The sequence below is a fragment of the Pinus tabuliformis genome, chromosome 2_2, assembly GCF_031772625.1.
Source record: "Pinus tabuliformis cultivar Carrire ecotype Pingquan chromosome 2_2, CPIR1, whole genome shotgun sequence".
NCBI lineage: Eukaryota > Viridiplantae > Streptophyta > Pinopsida > Pinales > Pinaceae > Pinus > Pinus tabuliformis.
The window spans coordinates 1,087,242,633-1,087,267,567 of NC_142300.1; the positions used below are offsets into that span (position 1 = coordinate 1,087,242,633).

The window sequence follows — 24,935 nt, forward strand, 5'->3', positions numbered from 1 at the left end:
AAATTCATAAGGAAAAAAAAGTATTCTAAATATTAAGTTTTTACATATTTATTAATCTAATTTATTTATTAGGATGTAAAGTAGATTATCTTTATTTTAGTTTTAATTTATTTATTAGGGTTATCAACACATATTATCTTTATTTTGGTTTATATAATATAATTTGAATAAACTTAATAATTAAAAGTATGTCTTCCTTTCGAAAAAGTCAGGGATTAAAATCCATAAGCAGTAAACTATATATATCAAATAAACATATGAACCTGAGCAATCAAATCTCTTCTCCCATAAACAAGAAAAGTCACCAATTTGAAGTTTGACTTCAAAGTAACCTTATTAATTGAAAAATGAACAATATGGTTTTCCATTTATGCTATATTTGTTAGTCGTTAAAATCTTGATTCAAATGGTTAATTTCTTCGAACCATATAATTAACATTAATTTGTCCATAACAATTACGAAGAAGGGTTAGTCTACAAGCTTCGAATTATGTCGAGAGCAGGCTAATTCAAGAAAACGGTGATATTACAGGCCACATTCATTAGCTTGGAATATTAAGGCTCATTTCCTCTTCCAAATACCTTACATAATCCATGGACTCCGCTTTCCTTTCTTCGAATTTCTTGATATCAATCTCATCCTGCTCTTCGTCCCCCAGCTTGCATGGAGGGGAAGGACTGGCACTGGTAATTATTGAATCCTCCATACATTTTTTCTGTGCTTCAGTCTCAGCAAAGCAAACAATTGTCTCAGACCAGCACTCCACAGCATTTTCTGGAACAGATGGCTTATATTTCAAAAGCTTCGAATACTCGTTTAGAACATGGAACATGTAGTCGTATACATTGGACATTTTTAATTCGTTCAGAATAAATTCTCTGGCTGCCTGTCCAATATCTTTTGCCTGCAGAAAACCAAATTTAAATTTGCTGTCTGAAGAGGCAATTATTTCAATGGCAGCTATACTGTAGACAACTTTACCTTATCTTTATTATTGTTTCCCCAGTTGACAGCGAACTGTATGGATTCACACTTTTGATCGGCATTCACAGGCCAGTAATGGTATAGGGGAAATAGACCTCTCAGAAAGAATTCATAGTATTGTGGTGTTATCAACAGAGTTGGCGAGTCACATGCCAAAATATTTTTGAGACTAACCGACCAGGCGTTTCCTTCGATGTATATCTTGAATCTGGCGCACAGAAATTAATGATAAATAATATTAGAAAGAGCACTTGTAATCATGAATCAGTAAAAATAGATAAAGAAGACTTCATGCGCTGAAATTACTATTTCTAGAAGGGCAGTCTAACTTTTATTTGATGCTGTGAGCTTGTGAATTTCCATTACTCTGTTTTTAATATATAAATGCATTGAGTATGGCATTTCAATTTTCTAAATTACTTATGTCAGCTTACTATTCTGCCAAATCTCGTACAAGTTTAAATAAAATCAATCAAAAAATATATTTACAAAAATTAAAAAACGAAAAAATTAAAAAATGTAAGATAAGCTAACTAAACTATTTATTAATCAACATCTCAAAAATATTAAACAAAATTAATTAATGAATCATAGCTGCAATCAAATTTTTAACCACCATTGTTAAGTTTTTCAAAGGGAAATAGTTAACCATAAACGAACAGTATATTAATTCTATATATTAAATATCACTCCGTAAGGGTCATTAAAAATAGTACGACTTTACCAACATCTCATTTAAACTGATATTAGAGTGACGATAAATATTTATTGTTTCCTCTCTGCCTTCTTTTTTTTAAATGTAGTGGTTCATAATCCAGAATTAGAGATCACAATAACGTAGAAAGATATCATCGCACATTTTAGGTTAAGTTTTATCTAAATAAAATATGTTATTTTTGCATAATATTTATAATATTAATTTTTTTATCATATTTAAATTCTCTAAATTATAAGATAAAATTAACTTAAAATATGAGGTGACTAATCATGATATAGAATATTACAAATATTTTTTCAACTATTTTAAAGAAGAAAAATAATATTGCTAAAATAAAAATAAATGCTCATGAGTTGCATACTGAAACTAGATCCGGAAACATTGTAGGATGAGTGACTTTTTCATCCTTATAACACTAAGAAGGTTGAAGATAAAAGATATGGTACAGGTTGAAGATAAAAGATATGATAATGTTGTAGATAAATACAAATTAAAACAAAATTTGAAATAAAAATTATTACAAAAAAACCTCTTGAATCTTCTAAATGGTCAAAACTATAATGATCTTTCAAAACTTCTCTTAATGCTTTTCAAACACAAAAATAGCAATTTAAAAATTCAAAACCATCTTTTACCATATTTAAGGTTCAATAAACTAAATTTAATTTTAATGGATGTTATAGTTATCATCCTATACATTGAGATTCTTGAGTTGTAATATTGAATTTTAAAAACATAAGTTTCATAGGTAAAAAAGTGAGTGATTGGGTTATACATATGTTTTTTAAAAATGTTTCATATTACTACTTATTATTAATAAATAGAAAAAGAAAGATAATAAATAAGATGATTCATAATAATTAATAAAAAATAAAATTTTATGGAAAAAAATAAAAATAGAAATGTAGTTAATAAGTAAATTTAGTATGTTTATTTTTTCTATTAATTTTTTTGATAAAGTAAAAATATGGTGTGGCTGATTATCTGGTAGAGAGTCAGCTTGTTCGCATGATAAAATACCAGAACATGATGGTATGGTATAGTTCACAATGTTACAAGTAAAATGGTTCCTTCAACTCACAAATAGGATTCAACCAACTCATTTAGCAGGTAAATCATGAAATTTATAATGATTTTTTATACATTTCTCTATATTATGTATAATCCTATTAGAAATGTGGAATATTACCTATGCTAGGAAATCCTTGTTATAAAGTTTTATCTGTAAATTCTTATGTTTTCATGTACTCTCTTAATTTAAATTTATTAAATATACATTAATGGAATTAATAATCATAAACATTTGAAAATCGAGAAAATATGTTGTCAAGTTAGAATAAATTAAATCATTTCATATCAACAGTTGTGTGTATGTTTTTTTCTATTAAATCTATTACATTTCTCAAGCATGAACACCAGATAATCAATACTATGTATATACTAATAATCAACTTTTTCTCGTGAATTTTTTTGCTGGATCCTTTTGGTAAATATTTATTCCAGCAACTTGCACCTAGTCGGCTGTTGTCCTGTCTTCTCAATCTATTTATTCTTTTATCCTTTTTGGCCTTGCAAAAATATTTGCCACAACTCATTATCTTTAATGTTGTTTAGGTTCGAATCCAAGCAATGGGTAGTTCTTACAGTTGTTTTGATTGCAACTTTGCCTTGGTATTTTAATTTAATTGAATAAATTCCAGTTCTCCAAAAAATTAAAATTTGTTGTATAAAAAAATCCACACATATCTTCTTATATAATAAATTATCCTTCTATCTTATTAATTTTCTTGTCTATTATAAAATCGAAGCTTAAGGAATTAAAAATCAACGAGTTCCATATCTAAATTTATCCTTCTTCCTCCCTGCCTAAATCCAAAGTATTTTTTGACATTGGACATATTCATCGTCATTGAATAGCTAAATCTATGCTTTTTTTTAACTGAGGTCATCATTTCCAATCTCTATGTAACTTTTCTCGTTGTTTATGATTATTAGTAATCTCTCTCACATGAAGACTGTCAATTTTCGTTGATCTTAGACGTTTCTTTAGCCGAGGATTTGTTTCTTTTGGGCCAGAAAAAAAACTTTGGTGAATATTAAAAGCATAAAAACAAGTACATCATATCATGCTTGTAAACAATATATGGAGTCCACCATATGTGGGTAAGAGCCTCATATGATCATATACCATTCGCACAATGTGCAAACAGTAAGCAAAAACATTAGAGTTGGAGATCCTTCAAGGTTGCAACCAAAACAAGTACCCAAAACCATCTCCCTATGTATGAAAGCCAAAGATTATAACGAGAGAGGTTGTGTCATAAGTCTCAAAAATTTTAAACATGGCAAAGCAAATGCCAAAAGAAGTATGGTGTGGACCGAGAGCAAACTGTGGGGAACATAAATAGGGAACATCATCCACGGAGTGGCATGGAGTCAACATCCATAGTGTAGCTGCCTAACCCCAATGTGATATGCATGTTTTCAGTAGGATCTGAAATGCCCAACTTTGACATGTCATTTGTAGTTGTAATAAATTTTCAGTGGATATGGTAGAAGGTAATATTTTGAAAGGTTCTTTTAAGATATTTAATGTTCCTAATCCAATTGTGTAAATGTGGATGGGAGATGGTGGAAATTCCTAGCACATGGTTGATAATGGCTTGTGAGACCCCATAGATTTGCACTCTTGGAATATTGTGAACCATAATAATCCCCAAAGTGCAATGGCTTCAGCTCTCGTATTAGTCCCACTGCCACATGAGAAATGTATTCAATAATGTTGGTTTTGGTTGATGTGAATCCGCACACAACATCCACATGATCCACTGTGTTCTTCATGATCAAAATACCGATCTCCAAAGGATATATTCGAGGTAGTTTTTCTATGAGTGACGGCAGTATACACTGTGTTAGTCTGCAACCAAGGCCTCAACCATGATACTATATTGTTAATAATATGATCAATATTGAGTGTTTTGCCTTCAAAATAATGGAGTTCCTTGCCTTCCAAATTTCCCAAAAGATCACCAGGGGGATTGCCATTTTTCTTTTGGGCCTCCATCTCCACCATAACAAGAAATCTTCAACAGTATCATGTGTTATATGTGTGAAAGAGAATAATAAAGAGATCCTAGAACATATTTGCTCATCTATTGGGGAGAGAAGCATGATGTGAAAATTGTTCTCCTCCTTCAATATGCATAAGACGCATTGTCGTGGTCCATTTATGCCTCTCTTCCTCAGATTTTCCCAAGTCAATATCTTATTTTTCCATGCTAGCCATGTGTATAGTATAATATTTTATGGGACCTAGACCTTCCAGAATCTGGTAAACCAACATGTATTTTCTATGTTGTGTATGTTGCAATAGATGTATAGGTAGGCATTCGTGACACAGATAGTACCTGAGTGTAATCGCTCGTTCGACCTTATCTGATTGCCTTCCTAAGCATTTTTTAGGTCGCTATAATACTAATGATGCCCCCATTACTATTGTAGTTGTATCCCTTATTAATATTGTTGTGCCCCTATTGTCCCCATATTTTTATTACTATGCCCCATAGAATCCCTCTACTGTTATTTTTGTGCCTTTATATTATTATTGTTAGGTCGGCTACGTTATATTGTGACTCCTTAGACTCCTATATATAGAAAGGAGGTTTAGTCATTTGAATTATCCAAGAATTGTTCATTCATGTTATGTAAAGGAGGTTGCCCCCTCGAAGAGGCTGAATTCTAAGGCGTTGATCTATCTTTTCTATATTTTTGTGAGCTGGTTTCATAAAATTTGGTATGAGAGGTTTGGATTATAGGGTTTCGCTGCTCCAAATAGGTGATCATTGCATTTTCGCTATAACTTTTTTTCTGCGACGTTTTAGAAGCGCAAAAAAAAACCCATTTGAGACAAAATCGCGCCAAACCTCGGGTGAGAATTTCAGATCTTTTCGTGCTATATTTGCGGAGATATGATCTGAGGAAGTTGGTCTTTTTGCAAACTCCTGAATTACATTCCAAACAGGTGACCTTGGGAAAATTGTCATAACTTTTGTTTTGAACATCAGATTTCAATTTTGTAAGAAGTTACAGAAAGTGGACGGACTGTAGTTTTCTGTGTATATTTGTAGACTTGAAGGTCAAAATAGTGACACATGGCACTTCATACAAGTTCGCTCTTCTAAAAAGGTATATAATCAGGTCATCTTGGGAGATTGTGCATAACTCTTTCTTGGAGAATCTAAATTCGATCAGATTGGTGGCATTTGAAAGAGGACCCAGAGGGTGACTGCAGGTCGCAAATTCAGAACTGGAAGATATGAAATTACAGAGATACATCAGATTCAATATCGAGTGCCTACAAAGTGAAAAAAGGTGCATATTTTTTTTATATTTTCATAAGCTTGGTTTGAAAAATTAGTTTGAAGGAATTCAAAGGGAATAGTGAAGCATTATTCTCGGTAATTAACGCCCCAAAGAAAGAAAATGGAAACACCTAGTAAACAACCTAAAATTTCTAACATGACTCATGACGAAGAGGAAGAAACGCTACATGATATATCAAAATTACGAGACCAAGTGCAACAAATGTTACTCTCACAAAAGCTAACAGAAGCTAAGATAATTGGCGTGGAATCTAAGATAAAAGGCGTGGAAGCTAAGATGAATGGCATGGAAGCTAAGATGAATGGTGTGGAAACTAAGATCAATGGCATGGAAGCTAAGATGAGTGGCATGGATGCTAAGATGGATGGCATGGATGTTAAGATGGAAGAATTGAAGATAAATTTGAATAAGTTGCTACAAGAAATGGTCACTAATGGTGAAAGGGTAGTAAAGGAAACTCATGATGAGAACAAAAGAAATTTTAATCATGATCTCATCGACTCTGATGTTGGATCAAAGACCCACCATATTTCAAAAATTGATATGAGGAAGTTTGATGGCAAGGATCCCGCAACATGGATACTACAGATGGTGCAATTTTTCGATCTCAATAACGTGCAAAACACACAAAAGGTATGTATTGCAACTTTATATTTGGAACCAAATCAGTTTGTATGGTATCAACGGCTTTGCTCTCGTAAACAAATTGTCACTTGGGCAATTTTTACAGAAGAAATGACAGCACATTATGAGAATACAAAAAGAAAGACCTATTTTAGCCAATTGATAACTCTCAAACAAAACGGTTCAATGATGGAGCACATTGAGGAGTTCCAAAAATTGAACATAAGGGTAAAAAATATTCTAGAGGAGCATAGGATTGATGTGTTCATAGGGACTTTAAAGGAGAATATCCAACATGATGTTCGCCTTTGGGAACCTGATTCATTGGAGAAGGCACTCAAGTTAGCAAGAAAAATGGAAAGCAAAATTATGGCAACCAGGAAGCCTACCACTCACAACTATAAAGATGGAAGTGTTGTTGCCCCTAGCCTTCCACAACCTATAAGGTTGACACACAACAATTGGAAGAAAAAAGAGCAAAAGGGCTTTGTTACAGTTGTGATAGCAAATACACTTAAAGGTCATAAGTGTGCTGAGAAGACATTATTCTACATAGATTGTAAAGAGGAATAAGAAAAGGAACAAGAAAGGTCAAAAGAAGAAGATATACTCCAGGAATAAATCCTAGATAAAGAAGAAATCAATCCGACCATATCTTGTAATGCATTGGCTAGAATTACCACTCCTCAAAACATCAAGATAGTGTTGGAAATAATACTGAGAGGGGGGGGGGTGAATCAGTATTATCAGATCAGTAAAACCTTTCCAATTTCATACTCAGAAACATATACGCTACTTCAGTTAAGTGAACCCGCGTGTACACGCTACTGTGTCTAAAGCAACTAGCGTATATCCAGAGATCTTATGATTCAGTTAGCTTATCTTCAGTAAATGCATCAGAACATTATTAACCATATTAACAGTAAACAAGTGCAGTATAACAGAACAGATCATCACACAAAAGCCACACACATGAACACCATGATATAAGGTGGAAACCCAATGTGGGTGAAAACCACCTGCTGCAATTTGTCTCTTTCTTCTTTAATGAGAAACTTCTTTTACAATGTACTGGTGCAGTCCTTTACCAGTACGCAGGCTACAACCTGCAGAGGGCTACAACCCTCTCTCGTTTTCCAACTACTTTTGGAAGGGAGCTACAACCCCCTCAGCTCTTGTACTAGCCGATCCATTTACTAGTACGTAGGTGCTGACCCTACAACCTTCTTTCCTTCAGGGACCACGTTTCATCAATTTTCAAACTGGATCCAAGAGTACAAAACAAACATTACTGCAATACAATCATCAACTTATACTTGCATCATAATTCATTAAACAACCCAATACTGAATCACTGAAACCCTGTCATCAAGACCACAGAACCCAAACCAGAGCCCAGAACTCTGCAACAACCACCAGAATCAACAGCAACCTGAAATATCAAATCTTATTATGCATACGCTACTTCACTGTACCAAAACCGCGTGTATACGCGCTTTCTCCAAAGGCAACCCGCGTGCAGATCTAGAAATAATTACTTATGCCTTCGCTGTCAGATCCGACCCTTGCCAATCATCCCGAATAGATAAACAGTAATACTAGATCTTCTCACTTCGTTAGACACACCTTGCTTGCCTCCACTTGCCTAATGATCTTCTCCTTATATAGCCTTAGGCCCTTTACAATACCACGGTCCAAAACCATAGTAACACAATACCATCAGCTTCAAAACTAGGGATCAATACGTCCGTCGAGACACCATGGTCAAAAACTATAGGCACAACTTCCAAGGAATAACCGCCACGGACCAAAGATAAGTTTTCCACATACACGCTCTTTTACTAAAGCCAACCTGCGTGTACACGCGACTTGGTATATAGCGAACCTGCGTATACGCGACTTGGTATATAGTGAACCTACTTGTATATGCGACTTGGGCTTAATGAACCTACGTGTATGAATTTTCTTTGCCTGCTATACTAAGATCTATCCGCTGATTAAGTTGCCATCACCTGTACCAACCTCTGAGTGAGTTGCCATCAGGGACAACACTTGTATCATAATGCCAACAATCTCCCCCTTTGGACTTGATGGCAACCACCACACCAAGTCACTCTCCCCCTTTGACATCAAGGGCAAAGGGCCGACCAAGATATTCTCTTCTTTGGTATACCTTCTGCTATCCATACTGTTGTCCATACTTCCCCTGAGTGCATGCTGAAGTTTCTGATTTGGCTCCCCCTTTGTATATGCCAAATTGTATCAATCCATCCATGCTCCCCCTGAGCAGATGCAGGTTCTAAGTCCAGCAATAACTATTTATCATAAGCCTGCAAAACCATTCCTTTGATCAAACAATAAGATGTATCATTTAGTTTCATCATCAACTTCTAACCATAATGCCAATAATGAATTATTTGAAGAATATGCTCCCTCTGAGTGTGAGCCAACCATGACTGAACCATTTCCTGAGTCTGTTCTGCTGCCCTTTATGCTCCCCCTGAGCCTGAGTCAACCATGACTGAACCATTTCCTGGGTCTGTTCCTGCTGCCCTTTCTATATATACGCGACTTTGCAGCCTGTAACTCGCGTATATACGCGACTTGTCTTCATTATATCAGTGTATGCAAGATGGAATACTGAATTTCATCACTTTCAGATTCCCCTGTGTCTGTTATGTCAGCTGACTGAGTTATGCCACACTTTTCTGTCTCTGTCTTCTTCAATTCTTGGAACTGTGATGATGTATGGTCCTTTTGTTTTGAATTTTGAAATCTGCTTCTGCATTCCCTTACTATATGTCCATATTTGTTGCATGTATAACATCTTACATATTTCATGTTCCTTCTATCGCAATCAATTGCTTTGTGTCCATATGCATTGCAGGCAAAGCAATATCCTCTGAAATACCTGCGATGCGATGATCTTTTGTAATGGTCTTGAGCCATTCTACTTCTACATCTAGCTGCAACATGTCCAAGATTATGACATACATAACATTCAACATTATTCAGTGGAGAAAATGATCGTCTATCACGTCCATAGTTAGGAGTAAAGGATCTTCCTTGAGGAATTTCTTTCCTTGGTTGTTCCTTGTTGAGCATTTCAGATTTCTCATTAGAGTTTCTTGCCTCACCTTGTGAACTAGATTCACCTTCAACATATTCATGAAAACCAAGACCAGTCTTGATAGCAGGAGACCTTTGACTATTAAGAATATCATCCAAGACTTTAGTACTATCTTGAAATCGTAAAAGCTTATCCTTTTCTTCTATTTTACCTTTCAAGATATTTACCTCAACTTGATGTTGTTCTTCCTTTTTCAGATACTAATTCCTTAGGTCTTCTTCAGATTTTCTTCCTTCTTCCACTCGTCGCTTTAGTTTGATCACTTCATGTTCTTGATCTTCAAGATCTTCTCTGTTCTGTTCTCTTGATTTTTTAAGATCTTCTTTTAGAGAGAGGATCTTTGATTCAAGTCTCTGAATAGTTGTGCTCTAATCCTTTACTATATCCTGCAATTGCTCCCTTACCCTGGTTTCTGTCTCCAATTGTTATTTTAATTTGGCGACTTCTTCAGTTTCTGCACTCTTCTTTTCATGTGCCATGAGACTTTTAATATCTTCGCTATTATTGAATGAAGCATTCTTCTTTTCATGTGCCATGAGACTTCTAATATCTTCACTATCATTGAATGAACTTTTAATATGGGTATAATAGCTTCTACCATCTTCTTCAGATATCTTTCCTTTGTTATGAGGGCATCTAGCAGCATAGTGACCAACTCTACCACATAGAAAACATTTGAAAGGTAGCTTACCTTTGAACCGTCTAGTTCCCTGTTCAAGATTCTTGACAAAATTTACCTCATCTTCTTCCTCTGACACTTCGAATGCGGCTTCTGGTGGTACCTCTTGTCGCATTTCAAAAGCAGTTAAGATCCCGTGAAGCTGTGACATGGTGATTTTCTGCACATTCTCCTTTTCTTCTATGGCAGATACTTTAGAATCAAATTTAGCAGACAGAGATCTCAAAACCTTTTCAACTAAGACAACTTCCTCAAATTCTTCACCCAGATCCCTCATACAATTCACAATCTCATCCATATGCAGGAAATAATTAGCTATGCTTTCATTACTATGCATCTTAAGAGTTTCATACCGGATTCTGAGAGTTTGAAGCTTTGCTCTTTTTACCTAATCATCTCCTTCGTAGCTTGTAACGATTTTGTCCCATATTTCCTTACCTGATTTGAAATGCATGATCTTCATAAATTCTGATTGTGTCAAACTAATCAATAGGACAATAACAGCCTTGGCATTGAGCTCATATTGCTTTCTCTCTGATGGATCTGTAGGAGTTGCTGACGGGAATTTGTATCCTCCTTCTACGATTCCCCAAACTTCTGCTCCAAGTGATTGTAGATATGCAGTGGTTCTTATCTTCCAGTGAGTAAAATTGTTCTCGTCAAAGACTGGTGGCCTGATGTGTGCCTCTCTTTCTAGATTAGCCATTCTGATGGATCTTTTCCTTCAAGCGATCAAGCTCCTCTGAAGGACCTGCTCTGATACCAATTGTTGGAAATAATACTAAGAGGGAGGGGGGGGGGGGGGGTGAATCAGTATTATCAGATCAGTAAAACCTTTCCAATTTCATACTCAGAAACATATATGCTACTTCAGTTAAGTGAACCCGCGTGTACACGCTACTGTGTCTAAAGCAACTAGCGTATATCCAGAGATCTTATGATTCAGTTAGCTTATCTTCAGTAAATGCATCAGAACATTATTAACCATATTAACAGTAAACAAGTGCAGTATAACAGAACAGATCATCACACAAAAGCCACACACATGAACACCATGATATAAGGTGGAAACCCAATGTGGGTGAAAACCACCTGCTGCAATTTGTCTCTTTCTTCTTTAATGAGAAACTTCTTTTACAATGTACTGGTGCAGTCCTTTACGAGTACGCAGGCTACAACCTGCAGAGGGCTGCAACCCTCTCTCGTTTTCCAACTACTTCTGGAAGGGAGCTACAACCCCCTCAGCTCTTGTACTAGCCGATCCATTTACTAGTACGTAGGTGCTGACCCTACAACCTTCTTTCCTTCAGGGACCACGTTTCATCAATTTTCAGACTGGATCCAAGAGTACAAAACAAACATTACTGCAATACAATCATCAACTTATACTTGCATCATAATTCATTAAACAACCCAATACTGAATCACTGAAACCGTGTCATCAAGACCACAGAACCCAAACCAGAGCCCAGAACTCTGCAACAACCACTAGAATCAACATCAACCTGAAATATCAAATCTTATTATGCATACGCTACTTCACTGTACCAAAACCGCGTGTATACATGCTTTCTCCAAAGGCAACCCGCGTGCAGATCTAGAAATAATTACTTATGCCTTCGCTCTCAGATCCGACCCTTGCCAAGCGTCCTGAACAGATAAACAGTAATACCAGATCTTCTCACTTCGTTAGACACACCTTGCTTGCCTCCACTTGCCTAATGATCTTCTCCTTATATAGCCTTAGGCCCTTTACAATACCACGGTCCAAAACCATAGTAACACAATACCATCAGCTTCAAAACTAGGGATCAATACGTCCGTCGATACACCATGGTCCAAAACTATAGGCACAACTTCCAAGGAATAACCGCCACGGACCAAAGATAAGTTTTCCACATACATGCTCTTTTACTGAAGCCAACCTATGTGTACACGCGACTTGGTATATAGCGAACCTGCGTATACGCGACTTGGTATATAGTGAACCTGCTTGTATACGCGACTTGGGCTTAATGAACTTGCGTGTATGAACTTTCTTGGCCTATTGTACTAAGATCTGCCCTCTGATTAAGTTGTCATCACCTGTACCAACCTCTGAGTGAGTTGCCATCAAGGACAACACTTGTATCATAATGCCAACAGATAGAAGGACATATCAAGAAGAAAAAGGTAATAGTGTTGATTGATTCAGGAAGTACCCACAATTTTATTCATTGTAAGATAGCAAAAGAATTGAATTGCTTCCTATATTCAGCACCAAAGTGTCAAGTGATGGTTGCAGGTGGGGGTACGATAAATTTCTCTGGGAAGTTCCATAATATCAAGCTATCCATGGGAGAATATGTATTGAATAGCCCAATGTTTTCCATTCCAATGTGAGGTGCTGATGTTGTACTAGGAGTTCAATTGCTACAATCCTTGGGTACAATAGCTTTTAACTTTCAAGAACTTTTCATGAAATTTTATGCGGATGGAAGGGATGTTGAATTAAGGGGTATTGCCGGGAAGCCGGGAAAGATAATCAGCTCTAACGGTATGACAAAGCTTCTAAAAAATGAACAACGAGGTGTAATTGCACAATTATGTTCGCTAGATGTTTCCACATTGAAATCATCTATTTCTCTAGATCTCCAAAAAGTCTTGGACAGTCATTCCAAGGTTTTTGAGACTCCCAAAGGTCTCCCACCTAGTCCTAATCATGATCATGATATTCATTTGATTCCAGGAAGTATTCCTCCAAACATTAGGTTGTACAGATATCCTTATTCCCGAAAGAGTGAAATTGAATGTATGGTTGTAGAAATGCTAGAGGCTAGTATAATTCAACCTAGCCAAAGTTCTTTCTCTACTCCAGTAGTATTGGTGCAAAAGAAGGATGGATGATGGTGCATGTGTCCGGATTATAGTGAGCTCAACAAGCTCACTATTAAAGATAAGTTTCCCATTCTTGTCATTGACAAATTATTGGATGAATTGCATGGATCAATTTACTTCAGCAAGTTGGATCTTCGTTCAGGATATCATCAAATCAGAATGAAGGCTGAAGACATTCTGAAAATAGCATTTAGAACTCATGAGGGTCAATATGAATTTTTGGTCATGCCTTTTGGCCTTACCAATGCACCTTCTACATTTCAAGGTTTGATGAATTCCATTTTCAAACCCTTTCTTAGGAGATTTGTGTTAGTATTTTTTGATGATATACTAATCTACAACAAGTCTTGGAAGGATCATGTTGAACATATTGACAGGGTGCTACAACCATTAGAGGAGAAACAATTATATGCGAAAAGATCAAAATGTTTCTTTGGAGTACAAGAGGTGGAATATCTGGTCATATTGTATCTCATGAAGGAGTTAAGGTAGACCCTAGAAAAATTATGGCCATTAAGGAATGGAAAATCCCCACATCCATAAAGCATTTGCGATGATTTCTCGGGTTGACAAGGTATTATCGCAAGTTCATTAAGAATTATGGGAAAATAGCAGCACGTCTAACAACATTATTGAAGAAAGATTCATTTTCATGGACTCCAGAAGCAACAAAGGCCTTCAAACATCTTAAAGAGGCAATGTGCCAATCATCGGTCTTAGCTGCGCCAGACTTCACAAAAACCTTTATTGTGGAATGTGATGCTTCGGGAAACGGAATTGGTGCTTTTTTAATGCAAGATGAAAGACCCATTACTTTTGAAAGTCATCCAATCAAGGGAAAGTATCTACACAAAGCTATTTATGAGAAGGAAATGTTGGCAATACTACATGCACTTAAGAAATGGCGACCCTACCTAATGGGAAGACACTTCAAGGTAAAAATGGATCATGATAGCCTTAAATACTTTTTAGAACAAAGATTATCCTCTAAAGAACAACAAAAATGGGTCACAAAGATGTTGGGTTATGACCTTGAAATCATCTACAAAAAAGGGAAGAAAAATGTTGTGGCAGATGCACTCTCAAGAAAGGATGAGGATGTGGAAGCATTGTTGTGTGCCATTTCTATTATCCAACCAGATTAGATAAATGAAGCAAGGGGGGAATGGAAGAATGACGAAGAAGTGTGGGCACTTATTCGAAAGTCACAACAAGGTTCCACTACATTTGATACATTTAGCTGGAAAAATGATTCGTTATGGTACAAAGATCGATTATACCTCTGTAAGAATTCCCAACTCAAACAAAAGATTCTTCTAGAATTGCACGCTTCTCCCTTAGGAGGGTACTCAGGATTTTTAAAAACTTACCACAAGGTTAAGAAGGAATTTTTTTAGGATGGCCTTAAATCAAATATTCAAAAGTTTGTGGTGGAATGTTTGGTTTGCCAACAAAATAAAGCTAAAACAATTAAGACACCAGGTCTATTACAACCTTTATCAATTCCAAGCCAACGTTGGCAGGAGGTTTCAATGGATTTTATCACAGGTTTACCCAAGTCTGAGGGAAAGAGTGTCATCATGGTGGTAGTTGAGATACTTACCAAGTATGCATACTTTTGTGCATTATCACATCCATTTAAAGCCAGTATAGTCTCTACTACATTTATGGAAATAATTCGAAAGCTACATGGAAACCAAAAGATTATTGTAAGTGAAAGAGATCCCATTTTTACTAGAAATTTTTGCGTAGAATTGTTTTCTTGTCTTGGTACTGAGTTAGCTCATGGCTCCTCTTATCATCCTCAATCTAATGGACAAACTGAGATAGTAAACAAATGTTTGGAAGGATATCTTCGTTTCTTTGTATCTGATAAACAAACACAATGGGTCAAATGGTTGCCTCTGGCTGAATGGTGGTATAACACTTCCTTCCATACTGCAACAAAAATGACCCCACTTATGGCACTTTATGGATATCAACCACCATCCATCACGTCATATTTAAGAGAAAATTCTAATGTTAAAGTAGTGGAACATCACATCGAGCATCAACAACAAGTTCTCCAACTCTTAAAGGATACCCTCATGTTGGCACAGAATAGAATGAAACAACAAGCAGGTCAACATCGTAGCAAAAGAAATTTTGATGTAGGTGACTGGGTATTCCTACGGCTACAACCATATAAACAAATGTCCCTCAAGCAAGCTAAGAAGGATAATAGATTATCACCAAAGTATTATGGTCCATACAAGGTGTTGCAAAAGATTGGTACTACGGCATACAAATTGGAGCTTCATGCAGCTTCTCGAGTGCACCTAGTTTTCCATGTTTCATGTTTAAAGAAGGTTATAGGTGACAAGCTCCCAGTTCAAACAATATTGCCAGAACTTGACGAGGAAGGAAAAATTATATTGGAACCAGAAGCAGTCATAGAAACAAGAACTTGACAACTACGAAATCGATCCATTTCGGAGTATCTCATCAAGTGGAAGAACATATCCACTGAAGATTCAACATTGGAGGATGAGAACTTTATACAGAAGCATCCAAAACTACTCAAGCATTGAGGACAACTGTTTTTTGAAGGAGAGGGGCATGTTAGGTCCCTATAACACTAATGATGCCCCCATTACTATTGTAGTGGTATCCCTTATTAATATTGATGTGCCCCTATTGTCCCCATATTGTTATTACTATGCCCCATAGAATCCCTCTATTTTTATTTTTGTGCCTTTATATTATTATTGTTAGGTCGACTGGGTTATATTGTGACTCCTTAGACTCCTATATGTAGAAAGGAGGTTTTGTCATTTGAATTATCCATGAATTGATCATTTATGTAATGTAAAGGAGCTTTCCCCCTCGAAGAGGCTGAATTCTAAGGCGTTGATCTATCCTTTCTATATTTTTGTGAGCTAGTTTCATAATAGCATTGAAAATTCCCGACCTACACAATGCATGAATCAAACTCTCCGAGCTCCCAACAACTTCTCATATCAATAGAATCTCCCCTTCCCTCTTCCATATTGGTGTGATTCCATTCCATTTTTTGATCGTGTGTGCAAGGTAAAAATAGCCTTTGTAATTTAGACTTTGTATAAGAGTGTCAGTGTAATTTAGCTCAATCCCAATGCTTAGGATATGGTCCCAAGAAATAATGATCTCCTTCCCTGAGCCAAATATCCAACATGCTCGCTTCGAGAGCCAACACTTAATATTATTGAAGCTCATTGAGATGGTGGATCATATTGGTCTTCCAATTAGACCATCTCTCATCGAGTGTGCAACCTTCATGCCCACTAAATATTTCAATCTGATGATTTCTCCCCATAAAAAGTTACGAAAAAAACCCCACCATAAGGATTCAATCAGAAGATCCCATCCAAGGAATTTTAGATTCAAAACCCCCCAGCCTCCTAGCCTCTTAGGAATGGTGAGATTTCCCATCTTGATGAGATGGAATTTGAAAGTTTTTCCAGATCCTTCCCATATGAACTTTTCCATAATACCATTTATTTTCCTAATAATCAGGAGGGAGAAAAAAACAATGAACCCAATACATCTCTAATTGTTGCATGACTCACTCTGTAAGAGTGACTCTACCTCTGAGAGTTAAGCACTAATGTTCCCATCTAGAGATCCTTTTGTGGAATCTGTCCACAATACACAACCAATAATTGACTTTGTAATTATTTGGCTTAATGTTGAATCCGAAATATTTTAAACTAGAGAAAATTGGTTGTGTTTCAACTCAAAATAGTTTTGCAATATATTTGATATCGTCATGTCGCCCCTCCGCAAATAATAACAAGCATTTGTCCTTATTAATAAGGAGTCCTGATGTACTGCCAAAACTATATAAAATAAAATGTAATGTAGCCCACTTCGCCCTCGAAGGAATTCCAAATACTAATATATTGTCTAAAAAATGCTATGTGAGGCTCTAATGCTGAGGCCCATAGTGAATCCACTAAAACTGTCCTCCAAGAATGCATTTTTTATTTATAGCTGAGGGCATCCATGATAAAAATAAATACCAATGGTGAGAGTGAGCATCCATGTCAAAGTTCCCTATCAGCACCAAATAACTTTGTGGGATATCCATTAATAATGATTTCATATTTAACTGATGTAACACATGGCATAATCCATTCAACATTTTGCATCTCTAGGCCAATCCTATGTAGAATGACATGGAGGAAGTTCCAGCCTACACTGTCATAAGATTTTTGAGAATCCACCTTCACGGTAGTAGCTTCCATTTTCTTAGTGTGAATGGAATGCATTCATTCCTATGTTGTAGCAACCACATCATGTATCAATATGTGTTTTAAGAAACCATATTGCTCCAGAGAAATGTAGGTGGACAAAGTATTATTAATTCTAAGTGAAATGATGTTAGAGATAATTTTGTATACGAGATTACAAAGTGAAATGGGTATGTAGTCTATGAAGGACCCCAATTCAGTATGTTTTTGTATAAGTGCAATGAATGTGGAGTTGATGGCCCCAGTAACGTGTCCTCCAAGCCTACATTATTCAACCATTGGGACCAAGTCTCATCCAATTTGGTCAATAAAATGTAAGAATAATTCAACCGCTCATCTATTTGGTCAGGGGCATTTATCTTTCGTAAAATATTTTAGGACCAAGTGTACTTTCCCTAGATTTAATTTGTTGTATAACTCCCCATTTTCTCCTAGATTGAACATGATGGGATATGATTTTGATCCCCAAATCTCGTCTTCCATACATTCTCCCCACCTTGCTTTGTAGGCATACTCAAAAGAGGTTATTGTCGCCTACTGAATCTCCGGGAAAGTATGTACCATGTTTCCACTTGAGTCCTTAATACTTGATATGGTGTTGACATTCCTCCTATAATTTTCATACCTGTGAAAAACTTTAGTATTCATCTCTCGCTCTTTTAACCACAACACCCTTCTCTTTAATCTCCATGTGACCTCCTGCATGTGGAGGATATTTTTCTTCTTTTCCTCCAACCCTTTGATGTTATTAATTAGATATGGGGAAGGGTTCCCAGCATCCAAGATCTTACCAAATTTTTCCAGCCCCATTTTGATGCAAGCTAACTCCTTAATCATGTTATTTTTTTTTGCACTCCAATTTTCTTACTAATGATTTTAAATCATGTAGCTTCCCATACATAGCATGCATGGGAGGGTAATCTGCATCCCTGTTATGAATCCAGAAATCATGAATCAAAGAATTAAAATTGCATCTTCGAGCAATATGTGATTGAACTTGAAGGGCATGCCCAAAAGCATTCCTTCTCTCCTCCATAGTAATGTGATGGGCTGGTGACCTTTAGAACCTTCGATTGTAGAAATCCCAGTCTTTCCATCAGAGTTTCATGTACCAAGTATCTGTCCAGTCGCTTAGCATTATACTATGACCTAGCTCTACCATTGTGTTAGGTGGGTAAAATTGTTGTGGTCAAATGTCCATCAGATTATTATCACTAAAACTAGATTTGAGTCGATCTGCAAGTGGATCCATCCTTTAAATCGAACCCCAACATTCCTCCAGCATGATAGTGGCATTAAAATATCATACCATAATGAGAGATCCAATTTATAGGATGTCGGATGACTCCAATGTTTCCCAAAATGTTGTCTGTCCCAATATAAAGCATATAGATTTAGGATGCGAGAATGACCAACTAGCCACCTAAGTCGTCTAGAGAGTACTATGCCAGTAAAAAGAACTAGAAGTCCAAAAAGTCACCCATCATAGATTCCACAGTGCCATCGGTCCCTCGGAAAGACCGAGGGTGTTTATTGCCACCATATTCCAATCTGGAAGAATTTTCCTAAAGTATTTTACCACCTGATGAGCAATCATTATGGATTTTTGTAGAAGGATGATATGTGGATTAACATCAGAGAATAGATCTCTAAGGGATAGGAATTTCTGCAAGCCCCCTAGTCCTCACATATTGAGGTAAAGGTAGAGAGTCACGTTGTGTGGAGGTCGAGTGACGTTGCTCTAAGGGCCTGTGGTTCAAAAGAGGTACCAATAGGGATATCAATAAGGGAGGGAAAATCAACAAAAGAAATTGACTTTAATTTCTTCCTCCCTCAGAAATGTCTACTTCCCCACTTCTCTCGGTGTCGAACGATGTTAAGAGCCGATTTTGGGCTTATAATTGGAGAGGTATGAGGAGGCTCGCAATGGATAGACAAGGTTTTGAGGGCCGGGTTCGAAAGAAAAATTATGTGGTTGTCCACCGAGTTTTTGGGGAATATATAGGCGACTACGTGTAAGCGAGTTGGAAGGATGTGGAGGATTATTGGGATTTCTTAACATAGAAGGGAGAGAATGGGATGTCAATAAATCAAGGGTCATGAAGGATGTTGAGGACAGTGGAGGTGAAATCCTCAGCATTGAGGGTGGAGAAATGTGTGGGGAAAAATGTGAATGCTTAGGTGGCTAAGGAGAGGTAACAAGATGTACAGTACCCGAGTCAGATGAAACAATAGGGAGGTGCAAGAGGAGGATGGTCCGGCAATGAGAGAAGTGGAAGATGGGTATTCCTTAGACATCAAACCACAAGATGAGGGATGGGTGCAAGGTGAGGTACCTTATTTTTGAATCTGATATTGTGATATTTCTACCTAGTTACATCATTCCCATGACCATAGTGCACATCTTCTAGTCCAACGCCATTTACAATTTGAGCCACTCCACCCACTACCCCTTCTTTTTGTGTATCTGAGGGAATTTCGACATAATATGTTGCCTCTGGTGGAAAATCTGACACCGAAATGGTATAAACCAAAAATCTACCCTCTAATGTATATGGATCTTATCCCAAACCAAATCTATGTGCGCAGGAAGGCCCCCAAAGAAACCGCATTTAATTAATATCAAGGCAACCCTTTTGTATCAAGCCCCAAAACACTTCAGATCTACATAGATGAATTTACCAATGGAATTTCCAATGTTTGTAAGGACCCTTCTTGTCCAAAACTTAATGGGAAGATCTAGAAGATTAACCCAAATCATCTTGTTGTGAGGGATATCCCTGAGTGGTTAAAAACCAATATACGACAGATGAAGTGATAAAAATCTGCACCCTCTAACCCACGGTAGCTTGTGGATTTTCTCCAGCTCCTCTTGGTGTAAGAAGTGAAAGTTGCAACAAGAATTGATGAGGTGGTTGACTATAGGAGTGTAGCCAAGGAGCAATTTCAGCTGAGTCACAACCCAAGTTCTAATCTCCTCTTCCTGCATATCTGAAAAGTACCAAAAACCCACCAGTGATCTTTTATGTAGGATGTTCACCCAGTCTAGGAGAAAATCATAACCAAAACTCAATAATTGCGTCTATGGAGAAGTCTTGATAGCCCGACATCGTCGTTTGATCTTAGGGACTCGAGAAGAGTATTTTTTACCTTTTTATTTCTTTAGCTTCTACATTAGAAAATATAACGTTATGGTATGATAGGTGATGTAGATTCTCAATTCAAGGGATTTATTACTAGATTTGGATTATATGAGCACTATAACAACAAACTCATAATAGAGAGTTCCACAAATATACTAGTAATTTTCATTTTGAAACCTTTTTAGATTTTTTCCACCTTCACCTTTTGATGTTATACGTGGAAAACAAAGAGGAGTGAGGGAGGATATCGCAATGGATGCATTAAGAAAAAAAAATTGTTAAGAATATTATTAAATCAACTTGCAAGTACAAGGAAGAGGAAAAATAAAAGCCTAGGTATGAAAAACATACGTTGGAGAAGTCATTAAGTGTGGGAGATGGAGTATGGATATATTTAATAGGGAAATACCATAGGTTGTTGCTAATAAGTTTAAGGCTCTATGGTATCACCCTTCCAATATAATTGAAAAGATGGGAGGTAATTGCTATAGACTCAAACTAGCCCCATACATAAACATGTAATTAGTGGTGAATGTAGAGAATATCATACTCTATGAGCCTTCCATGTTGGATTAAGAGGAGGGGAAAGTATTACCTTACATAGAGGAATTTATCACCATATGCTAAAGTACAGTTGGAAAAGGAAAAAAAAAATTGTAGAAGAGGTCTAGAGCTACCATGACCTTTGGAAAATTATTTTGAAATCACAACTTGTAGGAAAATAAAAAGGATATTTTGGGGAGAAGGTAGAGGAAACTATTTCCTTAACTCATTCAGTAAAGCTTTTGGGACCCAAAATCTCCCCTACATGGGGTGCTATGATCCATATTATTATTTTATTTTATTTTACATCTATCCCAATGCTTTGAGAGTGAAAAAATTGTGGGAATTATCTTGTAGGGTCTTTATTGGAAATTCTCAGTTTCGGAAATTAGGGTAAGAAACATTACACATGAATTTTCAAGCATTAAATGTAGCTTTTTGGGGTCAAACATAATTCACTTGCCTTCATCCCTTAGGCCCTATTATATAATTAGTTACCTTCCTGATGGTGTAATAATAATGTTAAATAGAGTTTGTATGTAGAAACTATGAATCTCGCAATTTAAAGTACCATTTTTATCACCAAGGTATGGGTGGATTCCACATCGTAACCTTTTACTCATCCATATGTGGCTAGACATGTGTTGGATTTAAAGAATAATCTAGAATTTTCAAACATATAACTCTACTTCAGGCTATGTTATATACAAGGCTACTAGAAGTAGGGCTTCCATTCCATGTTATATTCTTTTGCTGCATACTTAAGCAAATGAATTGGAAGTGGGAAGTTAGAGAGAAAATAGATGGAGCTAAGGTTTTGTATAAACCATATATGCCACAAAAGAAAAAAAAAAAAAAACCAAAACAAAACAGAAACAAAAACAAAAAACAAAAAAAACCTCACCTTCTTGCAATGTTATCTCCCACCATGATTTCTCAAGGAAAATATTTGTGTTTATTTTGAATGTTATGTGTATTCGTTTCTATTTTCTAATTGTTGCATTTTAGCTATTTTTATTAATTAAGTGGAAAAAATTGTTAACTAAATAATATAAAATTAAAGGAAAAGTTAATAGTAAATGTTAGGGCTCCGGGAAACTCTCCTAGGTTGTAGCTCGGAGATTCCTTGTAACATATAATCTTCAATATGGTTCTAGGAACTTTTTGGGATGGGTGATGGTTTGGTTCAAGCCAGATAACCACTTCTACTCAGTTTTTTACTCCAGACATGCATGAACACCCTCAGACTACAAGGCTTTAGACCACAAATGCTCAACAATTTGGGAATTAGGTTAACACACAAAGAATACTAACCACACCAGCATATGTATACAGAATGTATGATGGCCAAGTGCAACTAGTAAAGAAACTTGAAAATCTAATCTATCAATGCAGAGATAAGATGATAGTTATCTTGCATTAGATACATTAGAAACCTGAGTGACCTACTCACTGATACATTCAATTGTCTAATCGAGAGATAAGATGACAGTTATCTAGCATTAGATGTAGAAGAAATCATGAATACAACACTTTAGCCACAAGATTAGAACAGAGGAGAAATGGGCATTGAGCAATTAACAACAAAAGAAGTTTGCATTGTTGAAAATGCAGATGAGACGTTGCAAGCTACAGAATATCTACAGTCTCTAGAAGTTGAACCGAAACACAATTGCCAACCTTGATTACATCTTCCTTCTGGCTATTTATAATCTATCATTACAATGGCCCTTAGCCATTTAGGGATGGAGGGGTCTTAATTGACCACCAACTACCATTAACTGTCTGATAGTGTCTTTGAACGTAGTTGCTTTCTCGACTACGAAAACCTGATCAGTTCTCGTATAGTGTTGTCCTCCAGGTGGTCGGATGGATCATGGCAGTGGAGTTCCATGACTGTTTAATTTGGCTGTTGAGTCATGTTGTGTCCTTTTTTCCTCTGGCCATGCTCTTCTTTTAATTCAGTTTCATGTTCAGACTGTCGCCAGACTAACAGAGTCGGCCATCTTCTTCTTCACGTAACACACAGGATGTGGGGTATGGAGTGCATGGGCAGATGAACGGTTGTGAATGATCGTGAATGGTGGCCATCGAATCAAGGGAGGTGTGCGGAGGAGATCGTTTTTGGAGGCTAGCGGTCATGATGTGAGAGGAATATGTCTGGGCCATTGGATCTTCAGGTGAGCAGATCGGAAGGTTGTTGGGCAGCGGAGATGTGTCGGCGATAACGCGTGGAGTGGTTTGATTTGAGCGGTTATGGTTTTTATCGAGCGGGCATTGGGCGGTAAACGGTAAGTGTCAAAACTCACCTGATGCCATTCAATGGATGACACGTAGCAGTGGAGGAGGGAGAAAAACCTCCCTCATCGGGCGGGTACTTTTTGCGCTTGTTGTCCACGCGATATCGGCACTGATCGTTAGATCTAGTGGGGTTGATCCAACGGTGGACAAGCGTTGGACAAGTTGGTGTATCAGATGGGATGTGGACCATTGGATTAGCGGGGAAATATCAATGGCGAAGATGCTGTGAAGGTACGAGATGTCTCCGGGAAATGCGCTATAGGCGTAGAAGGCATATGGGTGAGGTTTTATGGGGATTTTGGCTATTGCGCTTAGGACTGAGGCCAAAGGGGAATTTTTCGGGGCGCGAAGGTTAAGTTAGGAAAGAGAAAGGGTAAAGTGGGAGCGGATTAAGGTAAGGAGTAGGAAATGGCCTACATGGGACCCCTTTTACGAACAATAAAGCAGACTGAATTTTCTCGTTGACCTTCAAAAAGTCAACACTGCACATCAGGGTTAACACTGGCTCCTTCTAGGGATGAAATCCTCCTTGTGAGGTTTCATGAACCGTAAACCACTACCTTTTACATAAGAAACAAGATTAGAAATATTGCCTAATATTCCATTGGGCATGGAGTCTATCTAAGCCTACACTAAAACTTTGAAAAATAACATATTCATGATACTGAGGCCTGGAAGCCTTAAACAAAATAAAATTTCAAAAACCGCCCATTGATTGGGCCATCAAAAACAGTTTCTCCCTGCACACTTTACAACATGAAAGTATTGTTTCCCTAGACCTGAGACATGACAAATGGCCTTGTCCATAGAGCATCAAATTTACCATGATTTCCTTTCTTTTCCTTCAGTGCGTCCCATTTGAGAACCCAGTCACCAACCTAAAAATTGTCCATCTTTGCCTTTCTGTCAAAAGCTCCCTTGATTTTCCTTTGATGTATTTCAGACCTCTCAATCAGTTGATCTCTGATCTGATGAACTTTAGCCAAGTCACTCATCCTCCTTGCCATGTCACTTTCCTCGTTCGGTGCTTCTTGCAAGAATCTGGCCACAGGGAGGATCAATTGGATTGGAAAAACAACCTCAGTGCCATATACCAGCTTGAATGGAGAGTTCCCTATGGGCTTCTTGGTGGTGACTCTATCAGCCCACAATGCAAACTTTAGTTTGGAATCCCAGCTCCGCTTGTTGTCTTCCAGCAACTTTTTGATTATCCTTACTAGGCTTTTATTAGATGATTCTGCTAGGCCATTACCTTGAGGATAATATGAGGTGGAATGCACT

At 37.0% G+C, this 24,935-nt stretch overlaps 1 protein-coding gene across 1 annotated transcript in view; it reads right to left on the reverse strand.

Moving 5' to 3' along the window:
- Positions 1 to 383: 383 nt before the first annotated feature.
- Positions 384 to 24,935, reverse strand: part of LOC149197168 (uncharacterized) — a 46,734-nt gene continuing 22,182 nt past the window's right edge. Inside the window, exons 5-6 of the mRNA XM_089403866.1 lie at positions 983 to 1,193; positions 384 to 905 (exon numbers count right to left, since the gene is read on the reverse strand). Coding sequence (XP_089259992.1) covers positions 543 to 905; positions 983 to 1,193 — 574 coding nt within the window. The 3' untranslated portion in view covers positions 384 to 542. The remainder of the gene's footprint in view (positions 906 to 982; positions 1,194 to 24,935) is intronic.